The 18388-nt window shown below is 40.5% G+C and overlaps 1 protein-coding gene across 1 annotated transcript; it reads left to right on the top strand.

Annotated features, from left to right (window-relative positions):
- The first annotated feature begins 10012 nt into the window (after window positions 1–10012).
- Window positions 10013–15850, top strand: LOC141904447 (monocarboxylate transporter 14-like). Its single transcript, XM_074793036.1, has 5 exons — window positions 10013–10523; window positions 12299–12442; window positions 13193–14272; window positions 14632–14757; window positions 15345–15850. The coding sequence occupies exons 1-5, from the start codon at window positions 10013–10015 to the stop codon at window positions 15848–15850; spliced, it is 2367 nt and encodes a 788-aa protein (XP_074649137.1).
- The last annotated feature ends 2538 nt before the right edge of the window (window positions 15851–18388 follow it).

The following is an 18388-nucleotide window of genomic DNA, read 5'->3' as shown; positions in this document are numbered from 1 at the left end:
CGCGGAACGATCAGGCTTGTTTGTTTGTTATCAGTTACGTTGTTTGTATCTTTGTTTTCCCAGACTGACGTACGTAACTGGATCATTCGACACAGGATTATACGGCCTATGTAGTGTTGCCCGCACACTGTAAGCAGCTAGCAGGACTCGAACCCACTTGTCGCTAGGGAATGCAACAGCATCCACTCCTTCTACCGCTGAGCTACCGAGCAGGTGCTCTCTCGCGAGTAATTTTAGAGATTTGCTGTGACGACGATACGATTATTGATTATGTTCAGGTTGTAAATTTCCCTTAGTTTATATCAGATATTTGATTGCCTAATTTGTCTTTTGTTCTCTACTTAAAGTGTATATCTCATAATCTTGCTATAACACTAGTTTTCTTGAAGATGAACGTTAGGATAAAGTCAAAAACGTTTGAATATACACTAGCTCACGAAGCATTTCGGACTCGTTTCTCATAGTTTTCAGGATCTTACAACTTGGTGTGATCACCGCTTCAAAAATAAGACATTCTCCTTTATATAATGAATTTGAATGAGAAAGACAACAGAACGAACGCCGGCATAACGAGGTCCCTCGTCTCCCGTGCGTATACTGACTTATTCTGCACCAAACAACCCTCCGACATCGCCACGAAACTCACGTCAGATATCATCCTTAAAAAGCACACGTTTTTATTTCAACATATTCATTATACTAGTAATTACGTATTGACGAGCGCAATATTGTATTTACATTACACAACTTTCGATTTTATCTCAAACGCGGTACAATGATACTCTACTATATATATTTTTTTTCATTTGTTTGACGATCTAATACGTCTATCGGTAATTGAACAAATGCCGAGCACGTACGTATACATGTGTGTTTGTGCCTTCGTGAACTGAAACGTTATGCACCGGTTCACCCTATAACCGAAAGAGAACATTTATAATATTAAAAAGGTGTTGATTGGGTGTGGGAGAAAAAGCGGAAAAAAATATAGCTTTCGATGAAATAGAATTTTTACCGTTCGAACGAAAGGCGATTTTTCTATTTTGTGATAGAAAGAATCTAAGAAGCATCTTTCAATTTCATATCAAGGCCTTTTTAGAGTACCGAATTCCACGAAAAAAACATCGAAGATATGTCTTTTTCCTCCATCACTTTTTTGCAATTTTTTCTAAAAGCGATTGTTATGATGCGAATAGATGATAACTACTATGTTTCTGTAGAAAAGATTGGACATCAAAGTTTAGGGTTGGGATTCTAAAATGTAAAGGGTAAGCTGAGACCGTGATAAAAACACTTTGAAAAAATTTCTAATTTTCGCTTCTTTTCTCAATTTTTCTTTCCAAATCCGCGTTAGAGAAAAGTCTAAACTATACTGCGGATCTTAATTACACTCGCTATTTCATCTGTTTAGCTGTAAAATATAAAATATTCTAAGGTGTCAAGTATGAAGCCATTTGCGCTGCGTTGCATATTGCCGCCGAAGCTGCTCTGAACACTTAACACAATTTCGTGTCGTTCTCGATCAATGCTTCGACGAGTGAGTTTCACATCGCCCGTGTATACGTAATAATAACATATTGTATCTTCGATGAATAGTGCGGGAAGGTATCGGGGATACTTTCCACGAAAAAAATTGGATTTGAGTCATCGAAAATAGTTCCGTATAGAGATAGGCATCTTCAGCCCACGCAACTGATATTTTTAATGCGTATTGATACTCGCAAAACGGGAAAAATTGCTCGTACGAGATTTGACCGCGTTGTATGGCGATAACGGGACGTACCTATTCGCACGGAGCAGCGTGGATTATGCAGAATTTCAGCTATGGATGATTAACGCAGATTATCGTTCTAAATCATTATTAATCGGTAGGTTAAGTTTAAATTGTTTCGATATGAAAATAAATTAGATCGAAATCCAATACACAATCTCCATATACAAGCTGTATTTTTGTGTGCGAACCTAATATTTTTGATCGAAATACTAGGAATTCTCATTTAATTTCTGAAAACATATTTATTCCAAAAATGACATATCATGCTGTTTTCGATTATTACACGAATTTTCGTTGCATTTCATTATTTACATTTCATTACATTAATCAATGGTTAATTTATTTTCAAAAATTTTCCTGAATTTTTTGTTCAATTGGTCTTAAGGTGATATCGACTGATTTTTTTCCTATCGTGCGAATTTAACTCGCACATTTTCATGTTCAATTCGTCCACGTCAGCATGACGGCCAGACGGCAAGTATGTATAACATAATGGTGTCGAATATCGATGAGTAGTTGTAGGCGTTTAACTCAATATGTATTACATACATATATCAAACAGTGGGTGGAATTAGAGTTTGAAAATTAACGCAAAAGTGTGGAGATTCATTTGATTTCGTTTACAAAAATGGAGTTTTCCTATTGATTCTTGGAAGTTTCGATGGTGGTATTAGTAAAGTGGTTCGGGTGCTGTTTTTGACCGCGACTAAAATACAAGAGCAAGCTTTCTGCTAAAACGTATACAACGATATTTAAACGAATTTAGACGGTGGATATTTGAATTAGTATCGGGTGATGTGGCGTGCCGTTAATTTTTCGAGTTCCCGGTGAGGGCCTTAATAACTACTTAAATTCTACTCGCCCTACGCATATCAATTCCACCGAATCGAAATTATAGTATATGACTCGAAAGTTTCTTGACACCCTTTTGTTAAGTGTTTATTCATTTATTTGTTTTTGTATGTTCATTAAAAATCATCCCGCAATGGATTCGAAGATATTTCGAATATTTCGTTAAATAAGTCGTAATAAGATTCTCAAATTTAGTCTGTCTGCAAAAGTGCGCGCGCAACCGGTTCGTGACGTTTGCGATACAGTTCGTCGACCTCGGAGGCGCATTTGACCCAGTTTTCGATCTTGTGAAACTCCAAAGTTGTGAGTGGTGCAAAAAGTAGGTTAAGGAAATATTGACCATACGTGACCTTGTTTTTGTGCCCGTTCGAAAAAAACTCCTCCTCTACACGGGGTGATACGTCATCGATTAGAAATGCGACGACGATAGTCAATGATTTCATGAAACCGTAAACCCTCGTTCGTAAATCGATTTATAACAAAGCCGGTAATGTAGTAATCGCATTAGAATTCTCTGTTCCATTGCGTCTCGGAAATTCTTCGGTGTAAAAAATATAAATTCAAGTATTTGCAGATTTAGCCCACTGGTCTGGGAACCTTGTTCTCAAAATCTATATGGCTCCGTGTATTCTTTGAGCCGTTTTATCCATAGATTGGAGCATCTGGATCCAGTTCCGCAGTTTGTCGGGTAAAGTTAGACCATAGAAGGAAAGATACGTATTGCAGATGGTTATGCAATCGGTTAACAAATTTTTGTTATCAAAAGCCATTTCAATAGTCATTTTAGATTTTCAATTTGTAACGCCTATTTTAATATCATTGCTATCATTGGTTAAAGTATAATTTGTTGGTGTATACTTCCGGTCATCGCCCATCCAGTTGATATACAGTCTTCTGATCTGACGTGTGGCTGATTTTTTCCTCGATTGTATCATACATTAAAGTCTCAACCGTTCTGTAAGTTTTCCATCTTTACTGCACTACGTTTATTATGATTCATTGTTTTTAATTAATGGATCATTTTCCTTATTTGAGATATATTCATGGCGTTATTTTGTCATTATTGGTAATGATCGAGTGAAGCAAATTTCACTTGACCTGCGGAGACCTCATAATAACACTAGTGGCAGAATCCTCCAGGTGTCGCCAGTATACGATATGGCATGGATTTCTTCCTTGACTTCTGGAATTCTATGGCGTAGAAAAATCGCGCCAAATATGTAGCACGAACTCTAACGATTAGTCCTAGTTGAGCTTGATTGAAATCAGAGTTTATTGAAAATGAACTACTTTTGATCGGGTTCGTCTGATACTTAATTATTCTAGAACTCTACGATTTCGAACAATGGAGATTTTTCATTATAGGCTATTCCCGATTGTAGAACATCTATCCTTTGTATTTTTTCTAGAAATGGCTTGGCATGTTGATTGTTTAGAAGCAATTCTGTTGTGGAATTTTTCTGGCTGCTGGATGAGTAATGATAAAAACCACTTCATTAACTGTAGAACTGGACCCCGGCCCTGACAGCCCATGGCGTGAGGTGCAACCATCTAAGTGTCGATTTTAACTTACTTTCCTAAACATTCAATGCTACTTTTCACTACCAACCTCATTTTTCACGGATTAATGTCCTACTCGACATAGGCGAGAGTGAGAGTCGACCCATCATTTGCCGCATTACCTTCTAATTTACGTATCCGATTGAATTATTACTGGCACGTAGCCACTTAACGTGTAAATATATCCGCGCGCGATAGGTAGAGAGAGTCTAAATTGAAAAATAAAAACCACCGCGAATTGAATTTCAAACAGCGTGCGAACACGATAGCGGATTAGGAAAAGAAATCGCATTATGAAGAGCTCTATTTCATTGTGGTTAATGCGTTTAATAAACACGTGTTTGTTATGTACGATACGATTTATAAATAAAACACGAAAAAAGAAATTGGGCTACGATAATAAAACCGATTTACTTACTGGCGTTCTCTCTCTCTCTCTCTCTCTCTCTCGCCTATACCGCGGCTACCGCTTAGGAAAAACTCCCGTAATGGCTTCATGATTACACAATAGCCGATAGAGTGATTAACTTACTCTGATAATGGTTCCCGATAATGCGGAAATTTTAGAGCTATCTATAGAAACACAAAAGGTAAAAACCTGACTTACATCCTTAGAAATAAGACATGTTTATGAGGTCATTGACCCGAAATGTTTTGGATGTAAGATGGTTTTTGAAAGTGTTGCCAACAAGGTAGCGAACGATTCGGTAAATAATGCTTTTTAGGGTGATACCCTATTTTTTTCCTCTGTCAAAAAACTCTGTACTAGGTTCCCCTGATCAAGTCGAATGAAATTACCTGTGTGGGTAAAGTTGCCGGGTTCGTTCTTACAATATTTACACTGTTTCGATTTTCCTGTATTTTTGACGGTCATCTAAACTACTGACAAAAATCGGAGCCCCCCACCTTTGGCCAGATCTTCGAACCACGGTAGGAATTGTTACAGTAGACTCCGCTATTCTCGGTTGCTGGCCTACGATCTCGTTTCCTCCCAGTTGCATCAGCCGCTGCAGCCCGTTATAAGCTGGCCTTGATACTGGCGGGGTGAACCCCAATTCTGTTGGATTATTAGTGACAGGTTGAAATATTCTAATAGCGTAAATGCGACAAGTAACTGTTTTATAGAAACTGGCAGCAGCAGCAGCAGTAGCAATTCAATGATCGTGGATGCGCCGTATATCATTACATCTTCCTGCTGTCTGACTCATAATTATTATTCTCGCTAGGAACAACGGCGGCAACACTTGACTCGTGTTGGATGTTATTTTACTAAATAAATAACTCGTTTTACGTAATAAATGTGTCAGATTTTTTTTAACAGATTCTGATACAGCGCAGTCAATTCCTGGAAAATGGCAAATGAATAAATTGGGGTACCCGCAGTGCTACTGTGGCAATCGAGGATTCCGCGTATGGCAGGCGAGAATCCGCCAGGTTTGCCAGCAGATAGTTGGTCGTGCGCGTTCGATTTCTTCAACATTTCAAGAAAATCTGAATGAACTTCTCTCTTAAATGAATCGATTATTCATATAGGGCCTACCTACACCGATATCCGAATAGAAGAATGATGGTATTGTATATTTGGTGGGCTCTGTGGTAATAGATGCATGAATTGGGAAGTCGAAAAATCCAGTTTAAAGTTCATTGGAAATTAACTAAATTCGACACCGGACGACCTACTGCTCGTCACGCCGTCTGGCGGGATAGCTTGAATTCAATCATCGGAGTTTATTTTCGCTGGGTTACGAGGTCGCCGAACTTCAAACTAGTTCGCCATTGCTTTTGAAGTGATTCGACCAAGATTTGCATAATCAAAATGAAATACATCTAGATGAAATTTGCATTATTGTGTGACTTGTGCTTAGGTTCGAGCCCCAGAAAACATTCAAGTATCAAATAGACGAATCCATCGATAAGCGAGATTCCGTTCGCTTCTATTGGGAATGGGGAAATAGAAATAGAACACTCGATATGAATTCCGTTCATTTTCAATTTATTCCATCTAGAATTCTAGCCTCCCCACATTAAAAATGAGGCACATCTAAATAAACCCAGGGGCCAGTTACACATTTGTGGCTTAAGTCCAAAAGTGGTCTTAAATCTTAAGACCACTTAAGTTGTCAGATTGGCTATAGAACTAAGTTGGTCTTAGACTGGTCTTAAGTCTTAGCCGCAACTGAGCAACCGGTCCCTGGTTCGTAAACAGTGCAGAATCTATAAAGAATTTGAAAGATTTTTGGTAGATTGAATCTTTGAAATCCGCCTAGTGGACCATCGCTTGCCACAAGAGGAATCCTCGAATGCCACAGTCGACTGCGGAGTCGCATTATTGGTACGTACAATCGCATCTGAATGTCTATAAATCGAGAAATGGGATTATTTTGATACGCGGAACCAGCAGGAGGGCGAGTTGTCACTCAGTCACCCGGATATACATCACATACACTTTCGTATACAAACACGTATGGGTTATGAAGTAGCCACGATAGAGGAGCGCGCGCGCCGGAGCTATGTATCGCAACTCGGCGTTTAGGAAGATATGAGAACGACTTCAGATATCGATCGCAGCCGCCGCCGCGCTGCTGCATGAATAATTACTTCGCCGCTTTAGGATCAGTTTTCATCATATTATCCCTAATAAGAATATTCCACGCTCCATATTTTTACCGCACTTTTTAACCCACAAAACATGTTCTTTTCGAAAAGAAACGTGCCTACAAGGTGTCAGTAATTTTTGCTATTTGATCCAATGAATTTAGATCGATGGAAATTGGTTACTGCATAATCGCGGGTACATGCACACCAGCTTTCCCGTCAGGTGGCGTCACTTAAGTATCAGACGTACCCGATCAAAAGTAGTTCATTTTCAATAAACTCTGATTTCAATCAAGCTCAACTAGGACTAATCGTTAGAGTTCGTGCTACATATTTGGCGCGATTTTTCTACGCCATAGAATTCCAGAAGTCAAGGAAGAAATGCCGTATCGTATACTGGCGACACCTGGAGGATTCTGCCACTAGTGATATTATGAGGTCTCCGCAGGTCAAGTGAAATTTGCTTCACTCGATCATTACCAATAATGACAAAATAATGCCATGAATTTATACGTAACATAGTTACGTAGGTTTATCGATAGTAAAAATGACGACTATTACCGAGTAGACTGATTCATACAGTACCACCTAGTGCTACAGTTGCGAGTTTGAAAGATTCGCCTGTAAAATTCACTCATCGAAAATGAATTAGAGGGTCATCCAGAAACCGTGGAGCCGGTCATTAACTGCAGTCTAATGAACCCTGCACCAGGCACAGTATGGGACATCGAAGTGCATGTTGCAACGAAAGTATACCGCTAGATGATGATGCCCCTAAAATCAAAACTAACGATACGTATAAACTGGCATTCTCGGTCCCTTGTGGCATTTAGTATATATGTTTTATTATTCTAGGAAAGGAATGAACCTAGCCGATACTACATTGCCGCAGTAGCCTCGCCTGTTCCCCATTACGCTAATCATAGTGCCTCAAGGATAGAGACCGATACGCATAATATACATTCGTGCTGGCTGATTCTGGCCATAACGTGAAATTCCTGGTATGCAAATGTAGGCGCTAGAGCGCTAAAACCCCAAAACGAAAGAGAAAATGTTGAATTTCCTTTAAACAGTCCGATTGGCGCACCAAAACGTATTCTGGAAAAAAAATTGACGTTTTCGTTGTTTTTGTTTTGGTGGGGGCGCCACAGTGAAACTTTGATTTCTGGCGGTGCATCAAAACGGAAATAAAGAGACTTTTAAAAAAGAAATTCAATATTTTTTTCGTGTTGGCGTTCTGGCGTTCTGGTACACACGCCTTGCATAGAAGGAATGTTACGTTATGGCCCTTATCAACCACCATACACATTAGAGAGGGCTAATTTCGTATTTCACCGAGAGACGGCGAGAGTTCGTTCGTTCACTAAGGTAACGCCGCAGATGCTTTCGTTGTATTTTTTAAACTCAATATTACTTTATTCAACGCGCGATAGACATGTTGTGTGCGCGTGTGTACGAACCAAGCGAGAAGATTTCTTTCAATATAGCATTACGTAATAAAGCAAAAACTCGTGTTCTAGATGCAGGATAAGAACCGGGCGTCTTATTCTCAGGATTTTCTAGCGGTTTCAATTAGTTTTTTTCCTCAACTCGTATACGACGTAGAAGTGACACTTAGAAAAGCGACGTCGAGATCGCGTTACGCGTTGCGAGGATTGTGAAATTGCCGCCTGATACGATATCAGACGAAGTTCGTTATTTGAATATATTACACGATGTTTATACAATGCAGGCGATGCTGGCGTGTTCAGCAGAAGTATGACGAAATAATCAAACCAAATCTAGAATCGATCGGATGATGATGAAATATACTATTTGTAGCGCCACTTTCTCTGATTCAATGTTCTAAGGCGCTTTAAAGCAATCCAGTAAACAGGTAAGTTTTCTGGATTTTGTCTTTTGGATTTACCGAGATCGAGTTCAAGACGAATACTTTAGGTACAGTATTCCAAAGGATGATGATTTCCAAGACATGTGAAGGACCATCCACCAAAGGTGCTAAGTCTATAGTTTGGTATAATAATACGCAAATTATCCGATCCAGATCTAAGTTGATAAGCGGGTAAATATTTTGGGAGAACTTTGTAGACATAATCAGGAACTAATCCATGTTAGCAGTTTAAATCCAATCCTTAGTTTAATTGGTAGCCAGAGTAGATGACCAATGTGTAGTCCACGGATCAGTTAACGCTGGGCGTAGGTGGGCCTAGCCACAAAGTTTATATACGAACGAATCGGAATTCTAGAAAAAAGTTCTATAATTGTAGTCTATGTAATGGGAATTGAAGGTAAAGTCGTTTAAGTCTGGTTAAATCGGAAGGTAAAGTCGTGTGAGTCAGGTCTCTACTCGATGTTATAACAGTGACAGAAAACCGATTTTCGCTGCGTAGACATTCCGATTATCCCCACTTCCGAGAAACAAAACATTTCCCGGGTAACATTCATGTCAGTGCTAATTACAACATCGGTTGTCGTCGATAAGAGTTGTACTGACGGTGAGGCAAATAATCACCGAGAACGTTTTGAATTTTGTCAGTTATACATAAAGCGGGTGTATTTTTGTTTATAGTTGTGAGCTTATGTTTGACTCGTGAGTTGACAAGTTGAAAATGAACCAATTTTATCTCTAGCTCACGACTGTCATATACTGGGTCCTGTTTATAATAGCTTGGTTTGCGGGGTAGACCTAATGAAATATCATTTCGGAGGAGGAAATAAAATTTTGAAAAATTCCCTTAGTGAGATGAAATCACTTTTTGAAGGAAGAGGGATCTGTCGATAGGGCAGAATACATATGTCGAAACAAATGATTCTCGGAAAGTTCGAATTCTGCGCACTGCGATCAATAAAAAAACTCGCTTTTTTTCAATTTTGTTCATCATTCGGTTCTCATTCGGCGGTGGCGAAATAATTTTTAAAAAAATTGTGTGTGTGTGTGTGTTTTTGCTCATTTTTTTTCGCCAATTTCGTTCCCGCGACGGTAATAAAGAAAATAATAAAACTTTTGAAATTTAAATTTGTATTTGACTTTTATTCAAATTTAAGAGGTGGTTCCCGTAAACCAAGTTATAAAAAAGGCCTTGAGTATCTCTGAATACTTCATTGACACTTAAAGCTCGATTGCTGTAGTCGAAAGTACGAGAGTCCTCATTAATAGTGATGATCGTGGATATTATGAGAGAAATAATCTTTAAATTGCCTTTCTTCCAGGTTTCTAGCAATCCGACCACTATGCACGGTAGAAAGAAAGATATCGTGGCGGATGATACTGACACCGATTCGGTCAATTCGACGTTCAACATCTTCTCCAGAGCGAAAGGTAAAAACTCGGCAACTAGAGACCACGGCGTAAACCGGAAGAGCGACGCGGAACCGCTGACGACCACCGATCAGCAACCGCAAGCTTACGGCACCAACGGCACGGCGGCTACGAGTCCCACCGAAAAGGACTCGCTCGCGAAATCGACCCCGGATGATTTCTTCGATTGCGAAAAGCAAGAAAACGACGACGACGATCGCAAGTCGAAGCCGGCATGGATGATCGAACGGGAAAACAATCCGGATATCGATGGCGGTTGGGGTTGGTGGGTGGTGATGGGTTCGTTTATCATACACGTGATCGCCGATGGGATCACGTATTCGTTCGGAATTATAATCATGGAGCTTAACGAATATTTCGGAACCGGTAAAGGGGAAACCTCGTGGGTTGTGTCATTAATGATCGGCATCACATTCGCGTCAGGTAATTATTAATTGATTTCGACCTTTTCGTACGGACAGGCCATTTAGTTGCGTTAAGCAAATACAACATCAAGCTCTATAACCAATTGTTAAGGGGTCGGGGTGTCCTCCTCGAATATATAAAATTTCAAATTGAAAGATATGCAATTGACGCCGTATAAACCGTTACAATCATGTCTATATACATTGATAACGACATGCGTTATTTGAGAGGTTCTGTGTGAGTCGATGTGCACTACGTCATCGATATTGGCGTTTCAGAATAACTGTTAAAAATGCGGTACATATTGAACATATCCTTTCTTGACTGTTCTTTTCCATTCAATAAATTTTCATATCTTTTTATAATGAATTTTGAGTAGATGTGCACTACGTCATCATTATTGGGGTTGCCGGTCCGTTCAATTCAACTGGGGATATATTCAAATTCAAAATAAATTAATCGATCCTTGATACACATATGCGTCATTTTTTCTTCAAGGCATCGACAAACTTTCAAATTAATTTTCTTGTTTTTCACTCAAACCTATATTTGAGGAATAGACTCCATCAAAGGGACCAGTTCTATTAAAATCTGATACAAATAAATCATCAAGTCATCGAAGTAGATACAAAATAAATACAGGTCCAAAGGACATTATAAGGAATTAGCAATAAGTTCTATTAGTCCACTGGTTAGCACGATTTCTTACGTTTGTATACGAAACCCATTAACGTTCAAAACACCGTATTATGATAGGCCTTGTATTCAGAAATGGAAAGCATTAAAAACGACTCAAAACTTCATTGACCAAGAAAATATTGAAATCACTCATATATATATATATATATATATATATATACAGATATAGATATGTATATCACTGTGGGTTATTGCGTCGAGCATATTGCCCTCGAGTTACACACGATGCGAGGACATTAAGGTGACTCGGTACAAGTGGCAATTCAAATCGTTGATATAAGCGCCGTTGTTTAGGATGGAGCTGAAACTATAGGAGTTCATCCGGTGCTATTATTTTGGTGACGCCCTGCGCGCAGGACAATGAATATATCACCATTTGATATTTTTTGTGTGATTCCTTGAAGATTTGCGTAACATTTATAGAAATATCAAAATGACCATTGAGGGATATTGGCAGCCCATAACTGGTGGAGTCAATGATATACATTATACATAGGAAAGTCTACGATGCAGATAAAAAAAGCCGCATATCTTATCATTGAAAACGTTTATAACAAAACAGAGGAAAACGTGTCAGATTTGTAGCATAAACGTTTTGGATAGATAGAGAAGTGGCTTTTTTATCCAGACCTTACTATATGTATTATGTATGTCATCTTTAAACTGTTTTTTAGATTTAAAAAAAAGATTGGGGCCAGGGGTCGGTTCATGAAAACGTTTAAGCTTGAATCAGGTATTGTTGTCCAAATTGAAAAAAAATAAGTAAAAATAGCAATCACACCACAAATTTTAGTCAAACTTTTTCGTTTAACTGAGCCCAGTTGTTCACAGGTTGGCTAGTAACCAGTGCATAGATGAAACATAGAAAAACTGCATTTCGACTATTTTATTCCAATCATTATCTTTCACCAATTTGTGAGCAATCGACCCTACATTTATCAAAGATTCATACTTTGTATTTTATCAAAGTTTTTCACTACCGCCCAATGCGTTTTTATCTTCATTTTGTTGAGTTACCTTAGCGCAACCAAATCGAATGTAACTCTACGTATATCCTTGTAAATTATCATTAATTTCTATACGATCGATTGCAGGTCCAGCCGCTAGCATCATGACGAACATATTCGGGTGTCGGGTGACGTCCATAGTCGGGGCTATCAGCTGTAGTATTGGGTTCGCTCTGAGCGTATTCGCGACTAACATTTATTCCCTCTACATCACGTACGGTTTGTTCGGAGGTGAGTTTAGTCCTGGTGCCAGCTATTTATGTAGCGTGCGGAAACGTTGCTTAAAATGTTAACAAGTATTTGTCCTTATAGCTTAAGATAGGATACTTTGCTTTGCATTTATAAAAGTATAGCATGTAGCCTAAAAACGGTATATGCACAATTTAATGATGATCGTCAGGTGTGATCTCAACACCCGACAACGATCTCTAGTAAGAGTTCGAAATGTCGTGCATTTTCATTATGATTCTTGATAAATTATATTCGATTTTGATCTTTAGATTCAGTATATAGCGGGTTTTAAACTAATCATCTGTTCTCCGCGTCGGAATGTGGCTATTCTGCCAGAATATACACACACTGCCTAAAGCCCGTACACGCAGAGGTGTTTCTGACATAAGACCATTTCGCAGTCGTGTTTGACCCAGGCTCTGTGTCTGGTCTTACGGTCGTTTCCTGTGGTTATAACCGGGAAAACTCATATATGAGCAGTGAGCCAGGCACGATGCAGTGCCACCTATGTTTGGTACTGGTTTCTTGTCGCATCGAATATATACACTCTATTCAACTGAATTTTACTCTCTTATTGAATTCACATCAAGTTTTATTTTAGTTTTTCCCCGATTTCGTAACAAATTACATGCGTTTCTTCGAATTTTCGAATGTTGAAAACTCTGTACCTTCCGAAAATCAATTACATTCTCAACTATAGTACGCGTCATATACCTAGTAACTCTCTGAATTTTTTCTCTGTTGATAAAGGTATCGGATTCGGATTCATATATTTACCCGGCGTGGTCATCGTCAGCCAGTATTTCGAAAAGAAGCGCTCGCTGGCGATGGGCGTGGCCGTGTGCGGATCCGGAATGGGTACGTTCATATTCGCGCCGCTGATTCGGAAACTGGTCGACGAATACGCGTGGAGAGGAACGTCGCTCATACTGTCGGCGTTACTGTTGAATTGCGCCTGCTGCGGGGCCCTGTTTAGACCCCTGCCGCCGATCAAAATGCCCGACGAAGACGCCGCGGACGACGCGCCGGAAAAACAAGACCAAAAGGAGACCCTCGACGAGAACAAGATCAAAGAAGCCTTGTTCAATAAGTTGCAGCATCACTTGGAGAAAACGACCGGTGTTGAGAGTAACAACAGACTGGAGGTGGTCGCCGCCGAGAACGCCGCCGTGGCGTCATCGTGCCCGAATCTATCGCGTCAGAATTCCGACCCATCTCCGTCGGTGTCGTTCGCGTCCGGTATGGTCTACAACCGCCACCGCGAGGAGATGCTGCACCGCCAGGAGGAAATATTCCGCGAACTGGAAATACTGAGCGCCTATAAATCCGGTCACGTGATCAGTCTCGTGTCGCTGGTGCCGATTCCGGAGATGGATGAGTACGACGTGTACGACAGTCAGGGCGAAATAGTCGAGCGTAGCTCGTTCGAAAATTTCAAAATCAACGTGCGCGAGGCCGTCAGGCAACTAACCGACTTCGCTTTGCTGAAAAGTTTCATCTTTATGATGTTCAGTATTTCAAACTTTTTCACGGCTACCGGTCTGAACGTGCCTTACATCTATCTAGCCGACATGGCCGAATGTAACGGAATCGACAAAGCGTCGGCGTCGTTTTTGATCTCAGTTATCGGTATCGGGAACACTATCGGTCGTCTGCTCTTCGGATTCATCGCCGACATTCCTCAGATCGTGCGATCGTGTGGCGACAACGGGCGTCTGGTGATCTTTACGTTTTCTAACATTCTCAATGGCATTTTTACGATTTCGGCGCCGTTCATGGTGACCTACCCGCTGCTGGTTATGTACGCGCTGTTTTTCGGTATACTAATAGGTAAGCCGATGTAAATACATCCTACGATGTACGATATACGATATACGATGCACAACGTACGATATAAGATAGATCTTGCATTTGATTGATACAAAAAATATTCTATGATAACTGTAGAATTATTCGCCGTTCTAAGGAACCCAGTGGACTGAATGATAGTGTTTGGTCCATCGAGTCCAGGGATTATGCAAAATCTGGCCCGAGATTTAAGTTGCTACATATATTAAGTGCTCTCGAATTTGAGGACTTAGAGTTGTTAGATATGTTTTTGTACTAAAATGGTCTTACACTGGTATTAACTCGACTTAATGCAAGCAGGAAAATATATCTCATTTGTCCAATCACATTTTTTGTTACAGGAACTTACATCACGTCGACGGCTGTTGTCCTGGTCGATCTGATTGGTTTAGATAAACTAACCAGTTCGTTCGGACTACTGTTGGTCTTTCAAGGTGCAGCTACATTCATCGGTCCACCAATAGCCGGTAAGTGTTAAGCGATTAAACGTGGAGGGGGGCATACAAGACCAAGATAGAAAACAACTCTGAGAATAACTATATTTTTCCACCAGGATTCGAACCCCGGTATTGACTGCATCCTCTAGACAGAAGAAGCCTTATTTTCCTGCAAATGATTTCCCATTTTTTCGTAACAATTCCCACAATACGTTCAAGAAAAGGCGAAAAGTTCCCGCATCAAACGAATGTCTAAGCAACGTATATCTAAGCTAAGTGCTATATACTAATACCCATTATCAGGCATAGAGTATGCCTGATAATGAGTATCAGTATAGTCCATACAGCTATAGAGTCAAATAATAGCTAATAGTCTTTAGTCGAAACGTTGTTCGAATAATATCAAATAGAATTATATATATACTCTTCTATTCAAGAATTCTCTTTTTGGCTGAATTATCATGGGATTTCTCACGTAGCCAAAACGTTGCTAAAATATACATACATTCATTTAATACACGAATTGTTCGTCTTTTTCTGAACTGATTGTTGGAATTCTCACGTACTCGTTTTATCTTCTCGAACTTTTCGTTCATGTTGATTGTTTTTTGTTTCAGGATGGACGTTCGACGGTACAAATAGTTATGATATATCGTTCTACGTTATCGGCGCTATGCTGACATTCAGCGGTATGTTACTGCTCGTATACTTCATACCTTGCGTTTATACGAACTATTTCCTTCCGAACGTCTCGCGGCGAGGCCCGTCGACTGCCGACGACGACGACGACGAGTACGATCTGATCGACCCGGAGTTCGTGAAAGCCGCGCAGATCGCCTCGCGCAGGACTTCGATCGTCATGCTCGAGCCTCGTCGCGACTCGAGAGCCGGCCAGCGTCGCGCATCCATTCTAGCCTCGGCGGCCGCGTCGCGCAGGACTTCGTACGCCACTGAGCGACGCAGCTCCCGCGCCGACCGGAGACGCCCGTCGCACATGTCCGGCCACTCGACCGCCGACACTTCACGGCGCACCTCCATTCAGGATTGGCAGGGGTCAAGGCCGATCGGTACGGGCGGAAGTCGGCGGCCGTCGTTACTTCCGGTCAAAGCTGCTGAAATTTGAAAAATCATCGGCCGATCGAATTTGAGATTACGAATGATCGCGTTTCTACGGAACATATGTCGATTTATGTCATACCCCTGTATCGCTTAACTCGCTATTGGCAGCTTAAAGCCGGGCGCGTAGGTCGACTTGCGACGCGATCGGCAGCGTCGGCGTACGAAAAGCCTCTGTAGTCGTAACAGCAGCGCCAATATCGGTTGCGGCGGCTGGGAGAGACAGAGTTGCAGAAAGTAAAACACACGAGCGAGTCGTTGGCAGCAGCAAGCGGGTGCGAAGTTCGACTGGTGCTCGACACGCTATCGCTGGCGGTCGCCGAGAATCCAATCGCAACAAATCCCTGGCAGTCGCAAGACCAACCCAAGCCCGACTTAATATATTTGAAATAATGCAAAAAAAACTGTTCACGCTAGTTTTCTAAAATGTGCGTAGTTAGCTTGTGATGTTTATTTTTAAAAATCAATAGGAAACATTAATTTTGCATCGTGTAAATATTCAAATTATGCCGAGATGTAGATTTTACGTATATTAGCTACATATAAGAAAAACAAGAAATATATAACGGATTCTGAATATTCATATTTTCAACAGGGTTCGCAATTTTTACATAATCTAGGCTAAGGCGCTTACAACTGTGTATAATTATCAGGTCACGTGTTTGATTTTATCCTTTGCTACAAAGAATGAATAAATTGAGCGCATATATTTTACTTAATGATTTCATCGCGTAGTTTCGACTTATATGTGTAGCTGATCGGAATAGGAATATCACCAGACGGCGCTGTGATCAGTCAGTCTTCAATTAAAGATGTCAAAATTACTTCATTTTCAAACAACTTTGAACTGGATTTTGACCTGGACTGATCTATCGACCCCCGACAGCGACCTTGACTTTTCTACTCGGCGTTCGGAAAATCTTTCGTCGATAGGTAATTCAATTTAGCGTTGATTCGATTTTGATCAAAATGAAGCTCTGAGGACCGAGTACCTATACTAGCGACACCTGGTAGGTCTTCGCTTTCCCTCACCTCTAGCGTGGACGGTTGTTCGTATATAACATTTCGGGTTGATTTTACATTTTGTGAGAAATGGTTTTGCGGCGAGTCTGAATCGGTTATTAGTAAGACAATAGACGACGAAGTTCAAACAAGAATCGACTACGGTCAGACCGATAGCCGCTTTCCGGTAAATGATCAATGTTTGTGAAGCCGATAAGCCTGGGATATAATACACAGACATCGGAAAACCGGCGAAAGCCATCTTTTAAAAGATTAGTAATGATTCACAGCTAACGTATGAGACGACTAGAGCAAACGACATTCGTAAAACCCGCAGCTCTAAACTACCGACGGCGTTCTTATTCAACTTTTTTCTGTTTGATAGTTTGATGATCATGAGACTCGCGATCAAAAAAAGATTTAAACTGATCAGCGCACACATGGGTACAAATATGCTGGATGCTAATGCATTCCAGCTGTATGAATAAGCCTGCCACGACCATAACATATTCAACAGTGATATCGGATAAAACGAAAAAATTTCGTTACTTCGAGTTAACGTCACACCACGAGCCCCGTCGAAGCACGCAGTTGATGAGTATTTCATTCTCGGAACCATCAGTGGAAAGAAACTAAGAATGCCATAAGCGGCGATGAGAAATATAAAAAATGTGCATCACATCCCGATCCGTTGGGACCTTAAATTAGGAGATTACCAATACATTTCTTTCACGGACCCGTCACGATACTCGGCATCGCTTTAAACGCTTTCACAATATGATATGGCCCGGCCCCTGGTTGTTAGGGTTCACGAATTTGTTAGTAATTGGTTGTTTCACGTTTTTAATGATAAGGACCGTTTTAGCTTAAACTTAAGAAACTGTACCCGGCTCGTCATAAAACAGTGAAAGTCTTCAGCGGAAGACGAAACGACGATACTTATTTAACTGTTTTTTAATAGGCGGCAGGGTTTACATTTCGTCCTCATCAATCGCACAGTAGCGAGTCTGAATTTACTGTTTGACAAACAATAGACTAAAAAGTTCAAACATGAATCTACCACAGTTAAACCGATGGCGATTTTTCGCTGAACCATCAGCGTATGAAAACGATTCAAATTAGCTATAGGAATTACTTTTAGATGTCTTATCCAATACCGAAACTTTTCGATAAATGTCAACGATTCACACCCTATGAAAACAGCAACAAGAGCAAACGACATTCTCAATGCACGCAACTCTAACGTGTTGGATGTTGGGTTCTTTATTGCTGAACGACTTGCACCAATTGATGAAAATTTGATCACAATCAAAACCATAATCAAACTGACGTTTACGCTGAAAAGTGCCACCATAGGAACGATGATACTTGTTACTGTGCCCTTCCAGCCTGATGCACTACTTGACCATCCTTGAAAAATAGTGCGGTAGTAAGCGAATTTCCTGCCTTGCCTAAAGGTAGGCGGGTTGTGAAGGCATATAGTCGGATTGAGAGCTCGATCAGGAAAAAACATCGGTAGGAAAAAACAAAAACTGTAAATACT

The sequence above is a fragment of the Tubulanus polymorphus genome, chromosome 4 (assembly GCF_964204645.1).
Source record: "Tubulanus polymorphus chromosome 4, tnTubPoly1.2, whole genome shotgun sequence".
NCBI lineage: Eukaryota > Metazoa > Nemertea > Palaeonemertea > Tubulaniformes > Tubulanidae > Tubulanus > Tubulanus polymorphus.
This window is presented reverse-complemented; position numbering and strand designations above follow the sequence as displayed.